Raw genomic sequence first — 19,301 nt, 5'->3', positions numbered from 1 at the left:
GCTCTCGAGATTGGCTTGCAATGCAAGAAATTGAGCTAGTCTCACGAGTATCGAGACTCTCCGGTTTGATTTCTCATCACTATTAATTTAAATATGTCTTAAATTATTTTTCCATTCTTGCCCATTATTTAGCCATGTCAATTCACAACATTAATTAGCCAGGCAGTCAGTAAAACCAGCCGGGTGATTTGTCCATTCAAAAGGTCCTGGGGAGAACATAGCATCTTCATCTTTGACTGCTGCTGATCTTGTTTGTCACTTCCTATTGACATTTCTTATAAGTTTGTAGACCTCTCTAGTTTTGTATTCTCCATAGTACTGTTCAGTGTCTTCGCACTGGTCCTCCAACCATTTAACTTTATCAGATGTTGCTGCTTTCCATACTTCATTGCATTTTTGACAGTATAACTCATCTGCTGCCTCTGAATTATCTCTTTTAAGTTTCAGTTCTCTTTTCGGGTTTCCTGAGTTGTCCATTTAGGGTTTCCTGAGTTATCCATTTCTTGTTGATCTTTTCTCTTTCAGGAATTACTTCCTCTATTGCTTTTTTTAGCACTGTAGTCAGTTGGGCTGCTCTTGTATGTATATTTTGTTTTTCACTTGAGGTCTTAAGCTAAGTTTCCAATATGTTCTGATATGCTGTTCTTAGCCTGTCTTCATTTAGTTTTGAGATGTCTAGGTTTTTGGAACTTTCCCTTGTACGTCTGTTTCAGTTTTAGTCTTATATTCGCAATCACTAAGCTGTGGTCCGAATCAATATCAACTGGAATAATACTTTGTCCAATTCCTAAGTCATGATTGGGATGCAGGATATTCTTTTGGCAGAAGTATACACAGTTTTTTCCTGCTGAAACCTTAACCCATTACTAAGAGCCCATGAAGAAATGTGATTAATCGCTTGTTCAAGTTGTCCTTCAATTACCTGATTTGTAGGAGCGACAGTAAATTGTGAAGTCATTGACATCAAGAGCATTTTCTGCTGTAGGAGGAAGCTGTTCTTTTATTGAGTACACTTGAATAACAAAGAGGGTAATACTTAAGACAGATCCTTGAGGAATCCTCTTCTTGATGATATGGCTGAGATAATGTGCTTCCCACTCAGACTTGGAAGAGTGGATTGAAGAGAAAGCTTTTAATAAAAACAGGATGGTGTCCCCTCAGACCAAGTTTAAAGAGGTCTTCTAATTTGCCATATCTCCAGGCTGTGTCACCAGTTTTTTTCATGTCAAAGAAGACTGAAACTAAATGGTCTATTCTTGATCATTATCTAAAAAGCCACATTATGTGTTAGGAAGAAGTTTGTTGCTTTCTAAGTACCAGAAATGCCTTGACATTTACCATTTTTTTCTAACACCAAGACAGCTGGTCAGACCACTGGGTCAATAATTGTGTGCTTCTGTTGGATACTTTCCAGGTTTTGGGATGGCAATGACAATTGTGTTATAACAAGAATCTGGAAATTCTTCCTCTGTAAGTATTCTGTTGTATAGTAAGAGAAGAAAATCTATGGAAGATGTTTTATCATGCCATAATGGGTAAATCATGACTTACTGCACTGGCATGACAGAATAGAACTCTATTTAGTTTCTCTTTAACAAAAGACTGATTGTACGGCTCTAGTATCTTGGTAGAAAAGTTTAGCTGCTGTTTCTCTTGTAGCTCTTTCAATGTTAAAAACTCAGGAGAATAGGAAGCAATGTGCAGGGCTCTATAAACATCTACCTTTCATTTTCTGGAATTTATCCCATACAGTTTTTGCATTGGTGGTTTGAGTAATCAATGATGTGAATTGGATTCAAGATTATTTTTGACTCTGACGTCTCAATGCCTTCTTTTTTTTTTTGTAGCTCCTGCTTTATGTTGCTAGTCATCCACTTCTTAATCCCTACTTGGTTTATCCTCCTGCCCCTGGGTATGTACTCTGGTACTGCCTTGCTCCAACAATCCTTGACCACTTCTCATGCACTAATGGCATTCATTCCATATAGTTCTGTATAAACCCTTTTTTGACTGAAATTTTTACATGTTGAGCAACCTCCCAGGATGACAGCATGGTCACTTTCCTTGATTGGAGGTAGAGTTGCTACTGTAATTATAGATAGATATTTTGATGCTATTACCAGATCCAATGCAGTCAAACTCGTGGTTCTTTCCATCATGTGCTGTTTCAGGTAATTATTCCTTAGTAATTGTATAAATTCTATTTCCATTTTGGCATGTACCCTTTCCTCCTTTCAATCTATATCACCATGGTTGAAGTCTCCCATGGTAATTGCTTGGTGTACATTCATTGTGCTAATCTGCATGTCATCCACATCTTCTTCTGAACCCTTAGATCTATAGCAGCAACCAAAAATATATTATTATTATTATTTTCGGGCTACTCCAGGGAGTCCTTAGACTCGTCGAGGGAGGCCCTAAACATCATGTCCACACAACTATACGACATTCTCACAGTATCTGTCATACCTTGCCTTGAACTCGCTCACTGTCATAGCACCCACAACAGACTCTGGCAGCTTATTCCACTCATTTACCACTCTAAAAGTAAAGAACTCAGCTCTAACACCACTGCTAACCACACTCTTGCCCAGCTTCCGTAGGTGTCCCCTAGTTCTTCCACCACCAGTCCTGATCTCAAAAATATCCTCTGAATTAATCTTATAGAATCCTTTTAGCAATTTGAATGTCTCAATCATATCTCCCCTTTTCTGCCTATCAACCAGTTTCTGCAACCCACAAATCTTCAACCTGTTCTCATATGGTTCATTCCATAGACCTGCTATCATCTTAGTCACTCGCCTCTGGATCCTCTCCACCTCCTCCACATCAAGAAGGAACCGAGGTGACCAAATCTGGACACAGTAGTCAAGATGAGATCTTATCACGGCTCGGTACAGAGGTACAATAACTTGCTTGTCTCTGCTCGTTAAGGTATTTTTCAACAACCAAGTGAGTTGATGAGCTGATTTAGCTACTTTTGCAATGTGCCCCCTAAACTTCATCTCTCTATCCACCAACACTCCCAAGTCCCTGGCCTCATCCATCTCTTGGAGTACAGTTCCACCCATGTGGTATACTGCTGCTAATCTTTTCACCCCAAAATGCATAACCTTACATTTTGTCACATTAAATTGACATCCATTCTCCTTAGCCCAGAACTCCAATCTATCTAAGTCATCCTGCAAGACTTTGACATCTTCTGCATTCACTATCGCCCTCCCCAACTTTGCATCATCAGCGAACAAATGAACTGTTCCACTCAGATCCTTCCCTATATCGTTAATGAACAGATTAAACAGCAGTGGTCCACGAACAGAACCCTGCGGCACCCCACTAGTCACAGGCCGTCTTTTGGACTCCACTCCTGAATAAACCACTCTTTGATATCTCTCCATCAACCACCCACCTATCCATCTCACCAACCCTATATCCATTCCCATATGTTGTAGTTTACGGATTAGAATTCCATGTGGTATCCTGTCAAACGCCTTTGCCAGGTCCAGCAGTATCACTGTAAACCCATTTCCCTTATCCAGTTCAGCCATCACCTTGTTATAAAACTTGAGCAAGTTACTCAGGCATGATCTACCCTTTACAAAGCCATGCTGTCCCCTGTACAGTATCTCATTTTCATCAATCCATTCCTGTATTTTTCTCTTGACTGCTTTCTCCAAGACCTTGACAACAACTCCTGATATGCTGATCGGTCGGTAATTTGCAACCATAGTCTTGGATCCTCCTTTATGCAGTGAAACTATTTTCCCCTCTTTCCATGCCTTCGGGACTAAACCAGACCCGAGACTCAGATTAAACAACATGGTCAAGGGCACTGATAATTCCTTAGCTGCTTCACGCAAGACCCGTGCCGGTATACCATCCAATCCCACAGATGTATTCACATTAAGGTTCTGTAATAGACTATTCACCTCCACTTCATTCATCACAATTCCCGTATAAACTAATGGCTCCTTCATTTTTTCAATGTCTCCACCTGGATGATATACTTTTGCAAAGTGCGTGCTCAGTAACTCCACTATATCGATTGGTTCAGTGACCTCCTTACCATCATCATTCCTTAAAATCATTTTGCCGTGTACAGTTTTTTTTCTTGCTTGCAGCATATTGAAAGAACTGTTTGGGATTCTCTTTTGCTTGCATAGCTAGTTTCCTTTCATAATCAGCTTTTGCTGTTTTTACCACATTCGTTACCCTTCTGGCCTGCACTTTATACCGTTCATGTGTCTGCAGGTCACCCCTTTCTTTAAATTCTCTCCACAGTTGTTTCTTTTTTTGCAGCTCAAGCTTAATGGTGTTATTCATCCATTTAACCCCTACTTGTTTTACTATTCGGACCCTAGGTATACAATCAGCCATAACCTCCTGTAAATGCTCCTTGACCACTTCCCATGCTCTATCGACGTCCAGCCCTTGCAGTTGTACATGCCATGGCACTGATCCAAGCAATCTCCTAAGCTTGTCATACTTGCCAGCACGGTAATTCCACATATACCCTGTCTTAATCAAAAATTCCACACCTTTAGCCACCTCCCAGGTCAAGACCTTATGATCACTCTCACCAATAGGTGGCAACATGGTCATATTCATTACAGTCAAATTGTGAGATGCTATTACCAGGTCAAGCACTCTCACACCCCTAGTATTTTCAATTACATGCTGTCTCAGATAGTTATCCCTTAATAATTGAATAAAATCCATTTCCTTCCTCACATGTGTCCTCTCCTCCTTCCAATCAATGTTATCATATTTAAAATCCCCCATAATAATTACCCTCCTTCCACTCATTTCATCAATTTGTTTATGCATACTATCTCCACCATCTATTCCATCACCTGGTCTATAGCAGCACCCAACTGTATATTTTATTCTGCCAGTCTCAATCTCACACCAAATAGCCTCAAATGAGCTCCTTTCACTATCCTGCAATACAACTTCAATTCTCCTTGGTTGCAGTTCATCAGCTATCATCAATAACACCCCTCCCCCCATTTTATTCTGTCTGTCCCTCCTAAACACACTATAACCTACACATTCTATCCCACTAACTATATCATCTTTCGTCAGCCATGTTTCACTAATGCCAATAACCTGTGGCCAGGAAGAGCCAATCAAGGCCAAAAATTCTTCCTTCTTGTTCCTAATACTCCTGGCATTAGTATACATGAAATGCAGTGATCCCTTTGTTCCACCCCTATCTTGATGCGTTATTCTAAATGTCCCATTCCCATTTTTTGTCCTTAGTGCTGGCTCAGGTACATTATATACATTTTTACACTCAACTGTCTCACTGATGTCTGCATATCCACTCCCCCCCATCCTTGGTAGTTCTAGTTTCCCTGGTTCTGCACATCCATTTTCACTTCATTCAGCAACACTTTTTCCAGTCTTCGCACACCAAGTCCATTCAAATGCAGGCCATCCATATATTGTCCTGTTACCTCTATCTCACAGCAGACAGACTCAAATGGATCTCGAGTCTTCCTTAACTTCTATTTTTCTTGGTTGAAGTTCTTCAGTTATCATTAATAATACACCTCCTCCTCCTTCTCTATTTCCTCTACCATGGAAGCAGGCCTGTATTCAAAAATAAAGCAACATCAGCCATCCTTTGTTCACTCTCATCTCTGGAAAGGCCATTTGAGTTAATTTCCTCACTATCTTTGAGAGCCAAGTTGATTAGCAACCACCAGTATGGACTTCACCACTTCTTAATCCACAGTAGATCTCTTAGCTGGTATTACTTGATGTTGGATGCAGCTAAGGAAAGGTTTAGGGCAATTCATGTGGTTTACTCTAAATATTTTCTTGACTGATTGATATAGTATAGAGGCTTACTTATCAAGCTGCCATCTTATGGTCTGCCTTCAACTCTTTGCATTGTTATAGTTTCCTCACTAGTTACTCAGTTTTTTTTTTTTTTTTTTTTTGCCAATGCTGGAATATCCCATGTTTCCATATATTTACCTGTTTCATGATCATCTATAACCAATTACTTAAATATTGATTTCTGGGGGTGAGAACACCTTAGTGAACTTTAATACTACCAAAACCTAGTCCTGTTATATTTCTCAAAAGAATGATCTCACTTAATCTCCTCTTTACTTTTTTGACATTATCTGAATCTGCAACTGAGATCAAATTTCTCTTCTCAAGCTGATTTATAGTTCTAGCCTTTGTTTCTGCATCACATTACATTTATAGTCTTGCCTCTAAAAAAAAAAAAAGCTGTCCATTTTCACTCATGACTAGTACTAAATGAAAAAGGATGTTCTGTTCTTGCATTTAAAAGTATTTTCTCAGGAGCTGCTTTGCTCGAATTGATTTTCATCTAAGCATATAAAAATACATTCTGCTGTTTTTTTGTTTGGAATTAAAGCAGAAACAGCTAAGGTTATTAGGCCAATGTTTGTTTATTAATTGTATGTGTTCTGGCTGGGTTTGTCTGTTTTGTGGGATGAAAAGCCCCATTTTCCAGGAAAAGCCCTGTTACTTCTGCATGAGACCAGCTGATTTATGTTCAAGTTGAAAAGCTCTTGTAAATATTCTTTACATCCTAGACAGAATTTGAACCCAGGTTATTCCAACCAAAGGGCATCCTCATCACTAAGGTAAAACATGCAGCTGTAGGTGTTTTACTGCCATTCAATACTTCAAATCTACTGGAGCAGTTTCTCATCTTCTGTCCTCTGGAACATTTTTCCCTACACCATTTTCCCCAAGGATTACAATCTTCAGCTGTTACAGAAACACATCACTTAATTAAACTAAATTTAGTTTAATCACTTAGTTAAACTAAATTTTATGTTGTAGTGATATTGCAGCATATTTTTCTGATATCTCCCTGATTTAAAAAACTACTTAATAATTACACAGTAACACTAGGCTGTATTGATGCTGAATTCAAACTACCCAGCAACCATTCCTTTTCAGTCACTAATGAGTTAAATCTTTTGTATGCACAAAACTACCAACCAAAAATTTCAATTTCTTTACAATGTATTAATTGCTTATGTGTTTTGGTATTCTGTTTCCATTAAATCTGCCCTGCGTTTTTTTTTTTTGAATACTTTTGTGTTTACCCATATTTTTACAAGAAGAGGTTGTCAGTCTCTTGCTCAACTTTCAGTCTGGAGAACTTGAGTATATCTTATTTTTGCATGTCTCCTCTCCTTCGACATGTTCAGCTAGTGAATTCTTACCAGTAGCTTTCAGGGTAATTTATGCTGTGACAAGGTGAAGATACCATTGAGAAGGTAGTCTGTTTTTTATTATATTGTTATTTTTAATCTGTTTGATTTGGGGTCTACTAGATTTGCTTTCACTTTTTTGGGTTCATCCTTATTACATGTTCATATTCTCAAAGTTTTTTTTTTTTTTTCATTATATTTGAGTTAATTTTTGAGAGCCTTATTTGTTTTATGTTCTGTCCATGTTGTTTGTTTATTTTTTAGTCATTTCATTTCAAATGTAAAAAAGATTTTTGTTCTTTATGCTTAGAAATTTGTGCTTCACACTGTTAAAATTATGAAGTTTTGTTTGCAACTGTTTTTTCAGAGATTTGTTCTCTTGATCATTCAGTTTATCTCCAGAAGCTGAGAGAGTTTTAGCACTCAATCCTCTGTATCCTGTTATAATAATGCAGATAATGAATGCAGATCTTTGACTAGGCTATTTGTATACATAAAGTTACCTAAACATCCCGTAATGTCAGCATACTCCCTTCTCAGGCATATATGATGCCATGCATTATGGAAAGGATTATGACAAAAACTAGTTTCAACATGGAGTAAGAATGAAAACAAGAATATAATTTCTTGTCAGATGTAATTTACTTTTTCTTCTCAATGGAAAAAAAAAAAAAAAAAAAACCTTTATTACAGCTATCTTTAATCTATCTAACTTTGTAGCTTAATTATGAAGATGTTTCACATGCCAACTTTCATTTGCTCATGCTTGGGGGTAAAATGATGATGAAAACAAGAATATAATTTAATTTCTTGTCAGATATAATTTTGTTTCCTACCCAGCAAAAAATAAATAATAATAATAAATAAATTTAAAAAAATATATAAAAAAATTTAACTTTAATCATTTCTAAATAACGTAATTCTTCATCTGTTAAAATATTTTCAATAAAATAAAGTAAAAAAAGTTTTTTTTCTTTTTCTTAGCCATCCAAAGTGCAACCAGTGGAAAAGCCAGCTGTAAACAAAAAAAAGGGGAAAAAACATGAAAAAACACAAGACATAAGAACATTCTTGGAAACACCTCAAGAGGATACTTTACAAGCTCAGATGAGAGGAATAATAAATACAAAGATGCAGTCCCTGTTTGATGATAATAAAAGTACTCAGGAAAAAACAGAAAATGACCTGGCAAATACTGAAGGGAATAGTTGTTCGACTGAATCACCTGTTAATGACAAAACAGTTGACAGTGTTGAAGAAAGTACGCCAAAGGAAAATGATAGTGCACTTACTGGTTCTGAAGAATGGGTAAGTATTATATATATTTATAAGTGGTAGAATCCTGTTGAGATTATTATAGGTTTATTTTTAAAGATTTATTTATTTTATTTTTTATAGATGTTCATTGATGAAGTTTTCAAATTTGAACCTAGTGAACATTTTGCCAATTTGCTGTGTGATGCATAACATTGATATCCTCCCCATATACTTTTTTTTTTAATTCAAGTATATTCTTTTTCACCTAAAGGCTATTGATATGGAAGAAAAAAAGGAATATTTCTAGTTCTTTTTTATTCCATATCAATAGCTATAAATTAGAAAAATAAAATTATTATTATATGGGCATCTCCATGAAGGAGAAGACTCATCACCAGAGACATATTATTCACACACTAACCGTTATTCACACAATATCCTCTCATACTGCTCTTTAAACCAGGGATCGGCAAACTTTTTAGACCATTGACCCTTCATGGAATCCTTGATCCCTCATCGACCCCCATCATGTTAAATAAACGAATAAATGTTATCATTAATAAATTTCTCAATTTAAAAATAATAATTCCTTCACCCTTTTACCTCCTTTCTGCTTCTCATTAACCATTCCATGTAAATCAATAAGGATGTGTGTGAGGAATATTTCAATGTTTACTAGGTGTTACTCAAAATCATTTTAGGTGTTTATTTACCCCTTGATTAGACACATCGACCCCTAGGCATGGATATCGACAACTTTGCCGACCCCTGCTTTAAACCCTTTGTGATGAAGCTTACAATCATCTCTGGCAGTCCATTAACCGCTTTCCAAACAAAAAGGTAGTTCTTAAACATCCTTATTCTTTCCATTCCTGCCCTGTACTAAAAAAAAGTCCTTAGTATCAATCTTATAAAACTCCTTTAATAACTTATATACAGTCAGGTCTCCATATTTGGGGGATCTGTATCCATGGATTTGTGTTTTCGTGTTGACAGTCGTGAAAACACGCATCTTCAGTTTTGCAGTGAGCGTTAGGTTACTTGTGCTTAAAATGTTACTGTACTTATATGAATACTCTTGGATTCTAAAGAAGTGCATCTGGTAATGGACAAAAGCCCAAAAGGGCCAAGAAAGTGGTGACTTTAAAAGAGAAAGTGCGGATTCTAGATAAATTTCTAGAAAGGTTCATGCGTGCCCATATGAGGGCACGTTTAAACCATGTTTGCTATTGAAAGTGCGATACATATGGAGACAAGAAACTGGGATCAGAAAGGCAGCATTTTGTAATTAATCCATCTTAATTAAATATTTTCAACTGTGTCTACATGTTACTTATTTAGAATGATGCTAAATATGGAGAATGCAAAGAATCCATTTGAAGACCAGCATGAGAAAAACTTGCCTGTGAATATTGGTATGATTTCTGCCAAAGCTCTTGTTCTTTACAATATATTTATGCAGCAAATCCCCTGTACCAGAAGCACTGCAGAAACCACTTTCATTGCTTGCAAATGCTGGTTCTAGAAATTCAAGTGGCCTTATTCGCTCCTTTATGTGAAGATTATGGGTGAGTTTGCTTCAGCTAATCATGAGGCTGCCAAGGCCTACTTTGTGCAACTCTAGAAGCTCATCAAGGAGACAGGATATGAATCTGAACAGGTTTTCATTGCTGATTAGACTGTAGTATCCTAGAAGAAAATGCATCAGCACACCTGTATAGCCATCATCTCCAGTCTCTGAGACTCTTGACACTGGCAAGTACCAAATCCTGTGGTAAATACCGTGGTACATACCGTATTCTTAACTATATAATAAAATTCTGATATGGTATTTTTGAAACATGGGTTTAGTATGTTTTCATTATTATAAAACACAATTAAAACTTTTCAAACACATTTAAACATTTTTCTATTAATTGTAAATGGTTGAAGCGTTTTGGCATATGTAGAAAATATCTAAGGCTATTTGGGAGAGAGTATGGATTTTCACAGAATTTCACGTTTCATGGGAAGTGTTTATATGTAATTCCCTGTGAATGTGGAAACCAGACTGTACTTCTATCTTTTTTAAGCTAGTTTTTGAAGCCCACAGATCTTCAACATTTAAAATAATTATAACTCCAGAGGAAAACATGGATAAAATACTTTATTAGAATAGAATTTTCACCAAAGTATCATAGGCATCATCAATACAAGGTGGCACTTTTAGAATTGATGTTCAATTGCCATTTTGTGATCTCATACTGATGATGTCTATGATACTTAGGCGAAAATTCTACGCTAATAAAGTATGTTATGTGAGTTTTCCTCCGATGTTATAATTATTTGAAATAAGCCAACTCACGGTATTTCATTATTGAAACAAAAATCTTCAGCACATTTTCATGGGGAGCATTCCATAGATATCATTTGTCTCTGAATCTTCTCCACCAGTTCATCCCCACAGAATTCAGGTGACAGATCAGTGTGTGGTAGTCCATTCCCCTTTTTAAGATCTTAATGAGGCTTTATGAAGGGGAATAATAACCTTCCTATCTCTGCTTGTCATTTTGTTCTTCAACAACCACATTTGATGTGCTAATTTCGATACATTTGTATTATGACTTCTAAACTTCTCATCCACAATCGCATCCAAGTCACTGGCCTCAGCTTCCTGCAGTTTTTTTCCATCAGTATAGTAATAGTTTATAATCTCTTCATCCCAAAGTACATCACCTTACTTGGCCAATTAAACTGACAGCTATTTGCCTTTTTCCTACTGTCAGTCTGTTTTGTCATCCTATATTATTGCTACATCATCTTCATTGACTATTGCTCTTCCAAGACTTACATCATTAGTAAACAACTGAATATTTCCCCTCAGATAATTTCTTGTACCATTCATGTAAAAATTAAACAGCAGAGAACCAAGTACTGAGCTGTGTAGCATACCACCACCAGTTACCTATCTTCTCCTGGGCTCAACTCCCATAAATTGCTCTTATCTGTCACTTTCTAATTCAAATTATCAGCTTGAAATCCATCCCTGCTTGCTCCGATATGCAGCCAAGTTCCATGTAGAATCCTGTCAGATGTCTTTGCTAAGTCCAGTAGTATCACTTTGTAGCTATTTCCTTTTTCCAATTCAATTGTCACTTTATTATAAAAAGTAGGCAAAATCACTAAAGCAAGACCTACCCTTCAGTATCACGTTATCATATTATTAAGTATCATATTCATGTTCACCCAGTCCTGAATTCTGTCTTTTAACAACTTCTCAAATTAAATCTATAATTTGCTGCTTCTGTCCTCTGAATCCCTGTCTTAATGCATTTCTACTCTTTTTGTCTTTAATTCTTCTACTATCATTGGCAAATACCTCCTCCCACTCTGTTCCCTATATACTGCCACTTCAGGTAATGCTATATGCTTGCTGTAAATGCTATCTCCCTTGCATTCTGTTGTTGTATTTTCCTCAGCCAAATCACACTAATGCCTACAACGTTTGGCCAAGTTGAGCTAGCCAAAGTCAAAAACTGCTCCCTTATTCTGAATACTTATGTCATTAGTAGACATAAACTGCAATACACCCTCTTTTTCATCCCACAACTTATATATTCATCATTTGGTGATTACTCTCCCACATGCTCACCCCTAAGTTATCTGGATCTGCACTTGCCTGCATCTTCCCCTCCAAACATTCTAGTTTATCTGACTTTGCACTTCTGAACTCTCACTGACCAATACTTTATCAAAAACATCTAATTCTAAATCCATTGAAATGCAAACTATCTTTTTCTTATATAAGTCTTTCCTTCCATCAAACTCACTCCACACATCCACTGAGTCCACACCATTTCTCCTGCACAACCTATGCACAAATCCATTTGCAGTCATAGTTGTTCATCTCAGCTCATCTGTGTCATTCTGTTGCAGTATAGATCCACCATAACTTTTACTTTCTTGCACTTTTTATTTACTTACATTAACAACAAAAAATTATACCAGTTCCCCAAAGATGTTTTATTTATTATTATCAGAGACATCCAGAAAGTCAAGGACTCATCGAAAGAGTCTATAAATCACCCAAACTGGCTGTCATACCTTCTCTTTATTCATTCATACTAGATGCATTCACTATCCCTAAAGGAAAACTTTTCCACTCACTCACTGCTTTGTGAGAGAAAAACGTAGCTCTTACCTCTTTCTTGACTGTGAACAACCTTAACTTTCATGGATGCCCTTGTGTTTTCTCCCCACCTTCCATATAATGAAACATTTCATCCGACACTATCCTATAATACCCATTCAAAAGTTTATAGACCTCTATCATATCATATCACCCTTTTTTCTCCTGTTAACCAGAGTCTGTAATCCACATACTCGCAATCTGTCCTCATAATTTAAATATCATAATCTGGATATAATCTTTGTAACTCTTCTTTCCACCCTTTCCACAACTTCTTTATCTCCTTGGAACCAAGGAGGCCAAATCTGCACACAAAAATCCAGGTGCGATCTTATCGAGGCCTTATAAAGAGGCAAAATGACTTCCTTATCCAATTCCTATCTACCATTATGCCAAGATCCCTAGCCTCATCAGTTTGTTGTAGCACAACCCCCACTAATATAATATGCTGCCAGACATCTCATCATGCTAAAGTGCATAACTTTACACTTACTAACATTAAACTGACAGCCATTTTTGTTTGCCGAAATTTGCTCTTACTATCATTTTGTAAGTGCTGGATAGCAGTAGCATTCCTAATTGCCCTGCCTGTCTTTGCATCATCAGCAAACAGTTGCACATCTCCTGTTAGACCTTCCCTAATGTCATTAATGTATAGTCAAGAGTTTATATTCCAATCCCATAGTCTCCAGTTTATGCAACAACCTTTCGTGCAGTATCCTATCAAATGCCTTGGCAAAATCCAACATTATCATAGTGTATCCATTCCCCTTATCCAACTCAGCTGTAAAATATGAACAAATTACTAATGCATGACTTTAGTAAACCCATGCTACTCCTTGCAGAATATAGCTTGTTTGTCTACCCATTTCTGTATGTAAGTTCTTACCAACTTTTCTAAAATCTTCACTAGCACAACAGAGATACTGATTGGTCAGTAGCTAGAAACACGTTTTTACACCACTCTTGTACAATGGAACTATCATACATTCCTTCCATTCCTGTGGTATCATTCCTGAGCTGAGACTCAAGCTATACAAACATGTGAAAGGCCTAGTCAATTTGGTTAAGCATTCCTTTAGCAGACATGTTGATATTCCATCTCCAGGTTATGCAAGAGCTCTTCAACTTCATTTTCATGCACCTCTTAACTCTTCATCCAATGCAACAGTAGCACTGTGCACTATGTTATATACACCTGGTTGATATATCTTAGCAATGTGAGCACTCATTAATTGAACAATCCCATTAGCTTTTGACACTACAGTACCATCTGCATTCAGTAAAGTTATTCTTCCACATTCATTCTTTCTTTCTTTTGCTTGTGGCATAATGATAAAATTCTTTTGGATTTCCTTTAGCTTGCATAGCCAATATTTTTTCATACTCCAATTTAGCTTTCAGCACATACTCTTTACTTTTTTGACCTGAGCTTTATAGAAGATGTGGAAAGAATATTGTGAGAATAAGAGTGAGAGGAGTTATGAACACGATATTCTTTCCACATCTTCTTCATGTGTATCTCTTTCTTAATAAGGTTTCACATCCATTCCTCTCCCAACCTATTTATTCTTCAAACACTAGGGATACATTATGTATGTTTCTTTTTCTATTTTATTCATAAATATATATAAATGGTTCTAGAGTTACAGACTAGGCTTTGCATAGTAATGTTAAAATGTTTCCTGCATGGAGTTCAAAGGACTGATCGCATGAGTGCAGCACTACACCAAAGAACCCACTGTCTTATGCTGTTTAATCCACCACTTCACTATGTCATCTGTTGCTTCCCAATAATATTTTTGTATTTTAATTATGTTCTCTGGCCAGTTTACTTTTATCATGCTTTGTTGAAAATTTACCATGTCACTGAGATGACAAATTATCATAGGAACAAGTATGATTCAGGTTTACTATAATGGCTGTTATAGCAAACCTGTTATTTTGTTACTTTGATAACAGGCATGAAGAATTATATTGTCTATTAGGTTGCTATTGATTAGTAATCAAAAACAACCTAATTTGAGTAATTTTTAAAGGTAATATATATATATATATTTTTAAAAGAATTGAATGGCACAAACCAAGAGAAAAGGAAAAAGGTTTTGGCTTTTTAAAGCCTTCTTCAGGTGTTTTTATAAAAGAAAAGAAAAAACATTAAACACTGAAGATAAAAACTGTGAACAGCACAGGAAAGAAAGTCACTATACATATTTAACGTGAAAACATTGTAGTTAACGTATTCAAAGCTGTTCCTTCATTGGCAACATTGTTTGGTGAGTGCGTGCATATAGCATCTCGTGAGCGCCAGTATTTGATCACAGCAGGATGTCAGTCTGGGAAGTTATAGCTTAAATTATTATTTAAATGTACAGGGTTGAGGATGATTTCTCTAGATTCTACAATTTTTCTCTCCAATTCGTCATGGCAATGGAAAATGTTGTTAGATCTATCCCAAAGGAGTGTATGACTATGGTTTTCATCATCAGAATCGGCCGAAAAAAAGATATGGCTGGATAAAAGCACTGGCACGTGTTCTCCTGTAAGCGATGTCTCTCTTTTGCTCCTCCATACGCAATTCAATAGACTTATCTGTCTGGCCAAAGTAAAGAATGTCGCAGTCACACCATATCTTATACACACCAGGATATTTTAGATTGTGATAGCTAGGCTTTGGATGGCTCACTAGAGAGCAAATCTTAGGAAGCGGAGTAAATAAAGTTCTAATGTTATATTTTTTGAGAACCTTGGCTAATTTTTGAGAGACTGAGCTTATGTATGGTATAGATATATTGCTTTTAACATTATTCATTTCTTCAGTATGGCAACTAGGAGGATTAAAAAGGAATTTTTTAGTAATTTTTTGAGAATAACCATTCAGTCTAAAAGTAGATCTAAGAAAATTGATTTCTTTATGAAGTTCATCTGGGTCGTCAAGAAGAGAGCAAGCTCTATGTCCCAAAGTAGAAATAATTCCAAGTTTCTGAGGAGGGAAATGATGGGACTGACTATGGAGATATCTATTGGTGTGTAGGTTTTCTGCACATCGAAATTTTAAGTTTTTCAGAAGAATGGGTCAGTTTCACATCCAGGAAAGGCAGAGAACCATTAGTTTCAAACTTAGCTGTGAATTGAATATTTGGGTGTTGACTATTGAGATGTTCAAGGAAATCCAGGAGAGAATCACATTAAATATGTATAGTGACTTTCCTGTGCTGTTCACAGTTTTTATCTTCAATGTTTAATATTTTTTCTTTTCTTTTATAAAACCACCTGAAGAAGGCTGTAAAAAGCCGAAACTAGTCATGTGATTTATAGCCATCTCAGTGTCAAAATACAGCAAAAGATATTTTCACAATATTTTTCACAATGTAATGATTGTAAAAACTTGTTTTACGAAATATTATTTAACATTGGTCCATCTAATTTGTGACAAAACACAATAAAAATGCACATTTCATCTTATTTTGTTAGTCATTATACTAATCTTCTAAAATGTCTGCTGCTGTTTGAAATCATAAAATGAACAATCAGGTGAAAAATAACTTTTTTAATTATCATGACAGGATAGAGAACAGAGAAGAAATTTTTAATCAATAGAGAAGACATCTGACGCAAAGAAAAGAGAATTTTAAGAGAAATTTATCCTGCTGTTTAGATTTCCTTGGAAATCTAAAGAGCAGGATAAATGATGAATCCTAGATATATAGAAATGTTTTGGAAATATGGAGAAAAGGGTAAAGTCAATGGCATTGCCTGCTAGATTTATATTCAGTACATGGACTGGTCATTGCTAACACCATGTTTCAACATAAATGTGCATGCAAATTCAGGTAGAGAGTAGATACATGAAAAATGAAGTTAACAATAGTACAGTCTTATTGACTGTATTATTGCTAATAGTGATATCTTCATGCTGGTTCATGATATACGCATACAGGGTATTTAAAATTTGAAGTGATCATTACTTGATTTTAAGCAGGATAAAAATAATTATTATATTGAAAAGAAAAATATGTAAGAAAGACTTAAAAAGAATTCAAGTTAAGCAGCTTTTACAGGTGAACCATAGACTCAAGTATACAAATACTATTTAAGAAAACATGAAAGAGTTTGAAAACAGGGACCACACCTTTGACTCTTACTGGCAAACTCCGACGAATTGATTGATTAAGCTAGTGAGGAATGTGGTGAAGTTTTCTGCAAGGATAGAAAAATCAGAACTCTATGGTAGATGCAAGACATTAAAGAGACAGTCTTGGAAAAGAATAAAGCATATTGAAAAAGTAAGTCAGCAGATGTTCTAAGAGAATAAAGAAAAAAAATGTATAAGCAAGAGCTGTGTGTAAAAATAGCTAAACAAGGTCATGGGAAGACTTTGGTAAAAATATAGAAGTAAATAGGATAGTGACAAAATATTGTTGAAAGCGTATAGTAAAAGGAAGTAGAGTTGGGAAAGGTGACATGAAAGCTGAAACTAAAGATATTCTGGATATTTAGAGTAATTACTTTCATAAATGAAATAAACAGTGACAGAACAGTGAAAAAAAAATATTCGAGAGGAACGTAGTCAGAATATATCAATACTTGAAGTAGAAAAACTATAAAAGCCTGAGATGTGGAAAGGCAGCTGGATTAGAATGACATTCAACCAGAAATGCTCAAATATGGAGATATAAATGTGGCTAATCTGCATAATTTGGAAGGTCAGATTCTAGATGATTGGAGTAGAATTCTCATAGTATCCATCTATAATACGACAGTGTTAGAATTACAGAGGAATTTTTCTACTTAGAGTTCGATTTATGCAAGCATACTTGAGAAGAGGCTAAGAAGAATTGTGGAGAAGAACAAGCTGGGTTTGGGCCATACAGAGGTTGTTAAGATATATTTTCACTTTATGACAAATAGTTGAGATCCTGGAAATATAACAAGGATCTGTTTTTAAGTTTTGTAGATCTAGAAAAAGCATATGACAAGAAAATTGAAGGGGGTTACAGAAAGATAGTTTAGTGTAAAATGGGGTGTAAAACAAGGATGCACACCATCTCCACTCTTAATCATCTATGTTAATCACAACTGTGAAAGACACTGGCATTAACCACCCAAACAGCCATGTGGATGAAATATATCAAATGATTTTTACCTTGTAACCATATAATTTCAATGATATCCAGTTATTTTAATTTCAGTAGACGCTGTGCATCTGAATAATTATTAACCAACAAACACATCAAGGCTGGTATTGGTACAGTGGTTAAACCTGTTACCAAAATTGCAGATGCTACCTATTTTCACAGGCAGTTTTTTTTATCGCTGATTTTCAGGCCTATATTTCTAATTAAATCTTTTAGAAGTCATCAGGGTTCTTTGACTGAATTTGAATAATTGCTGTAACAAATTAGGCCTGAAAATCAGCGATAAAAAAAACTGCCTGTGAAAATAGGCAGGAATGTGATGAATGTCAGCTGCATTGACAATATAGAACCTATAAAGCAGGTAAAATATTTCAGCAGAGATAAATATTTTACCTTTTATCTTCAAAAAAACTTAAAAATATCGTAGCAAAGGTGGCAAATTAAATATGGAAATAGACAATAGAATAAGGAAATCTTGTTTTTGAAAGAGCCAGTTGAATAATTTATATGGAATATGAAAGAAATTAGCCAAACACCAAACTTAGCAGCATAAATACAGTGATTAAACCAATTTTAAGTTATGGATCTGCGAGCTTGATTAAAAATAAAACAGGTGATCAAAGACTGGAACATCTGAGAATTCTGAGAAAAATTAGAGGAGTAAAAAAATAGCATTAATGGCAGAATTATATTGAAAATGAAGATATTAGGAATTAACTTGACATTATTAGCATTCAGGAATGCATGAACTTAGCTAATCTCAGATGATATGGTCACTTATATTGGGAGATGACTGATTAGCATTAATAGCAACAGGTGTTTCATGCCAAGATGCAGGAAAAAGATCTGGAAGAAGATCTAGGTGGATTTTTACAGTTAGAAGTGACATTTAGAAGACCAAAATATAAGATCTGATAATATTGGAGTAAATATTGACACATTTACTGCTTGGCCGATTATTGTTCAACTTGCATATTAATGATATTAGCATTGGTCTAGATCAGCAATTTTCAACCGTTGTGCTGCTGCACATTGGTGTGCCACGAGATTTGTGAAAACAAATTAATTGAAAGAAATAATGTCATAATTTGCGCATTTATTTATCTTGTGTGTGTAAATCAATCAAAATTATGCCTATTTTTTTGCCAGATCGTCACAAAATTAAAAGAATATATTTTTAGTGTGCTGCAGAATTTTAATAATTAGTCTAGGTGTGCCATATTATGAAAAAGGATGAAAATCACTGGTCTAAATTATAATATACAGTTATTTGCTGATGATGTAAAGTTGCAAGAGTGATAACAGCACCTCTGTAGCACTTATGGAAGAGCAACTGTACATCATGCACGTTGATTGGAAATGGACTAAGTTCGATTCTTGTTATGACAGGAGGAATTGTTATGGGTTTTTTCAATTGAAGATGAGTTAGCTGATCTCATATGGAGGTAGCAGGTTTTTTTTCAACCTGGAAATTCAGGTTTTTCATCCCAAATTGGCCTTCAGGACACATGCAATTTAGATATAAAATAC

At 35.7% G+C, this 19,301-nt stretch overlaps 1 protein-coding gene across 1 annotated transcript in view; it reads left to right on the top strand.

Annotated features, from left to right (window-relative positions):
* The window catches only part of LOC150098909 (uncharacterized), a 141,894-nt gene that overhangs the window by 103,581 nt on the left and 19,012 nt on the right, over nucleotides 1–19,301 (top strand). The window contains exon 3 of the mRNA XM_090405774.1: nucleotides 8,193–8,516. Within this exon, the coding sequence (XP_090261900.1) occupies nucleotides 8,193–8,516 (324 nt within the window). The remainder of the gene's footprint in view (nucleotides 1–8,192; nucleotides 8,517–19,301) is intronic.

Source organism: Typopeltis vanoorti, chromosome 15, assembly GCF_054136105.1.
Source record: "Typopeltis vanoorti isolate ZY-2024b chromosome 15, IOZ_Tvanoo_1.0, whole genome shotgun sequence".
NCBI classification, from domain to species: domain Eukaryota; kingdom Metazoa; phylum Arthropoda; class Arachnida; order Uropygi; family Thelyphonidae; genus Typopeltis; species Typopeltis vanoorti.
Note: the sequence above shows the minus strand (reverse complement) of the source record. Positions and strands in the feature narration are given on the sequence as shown.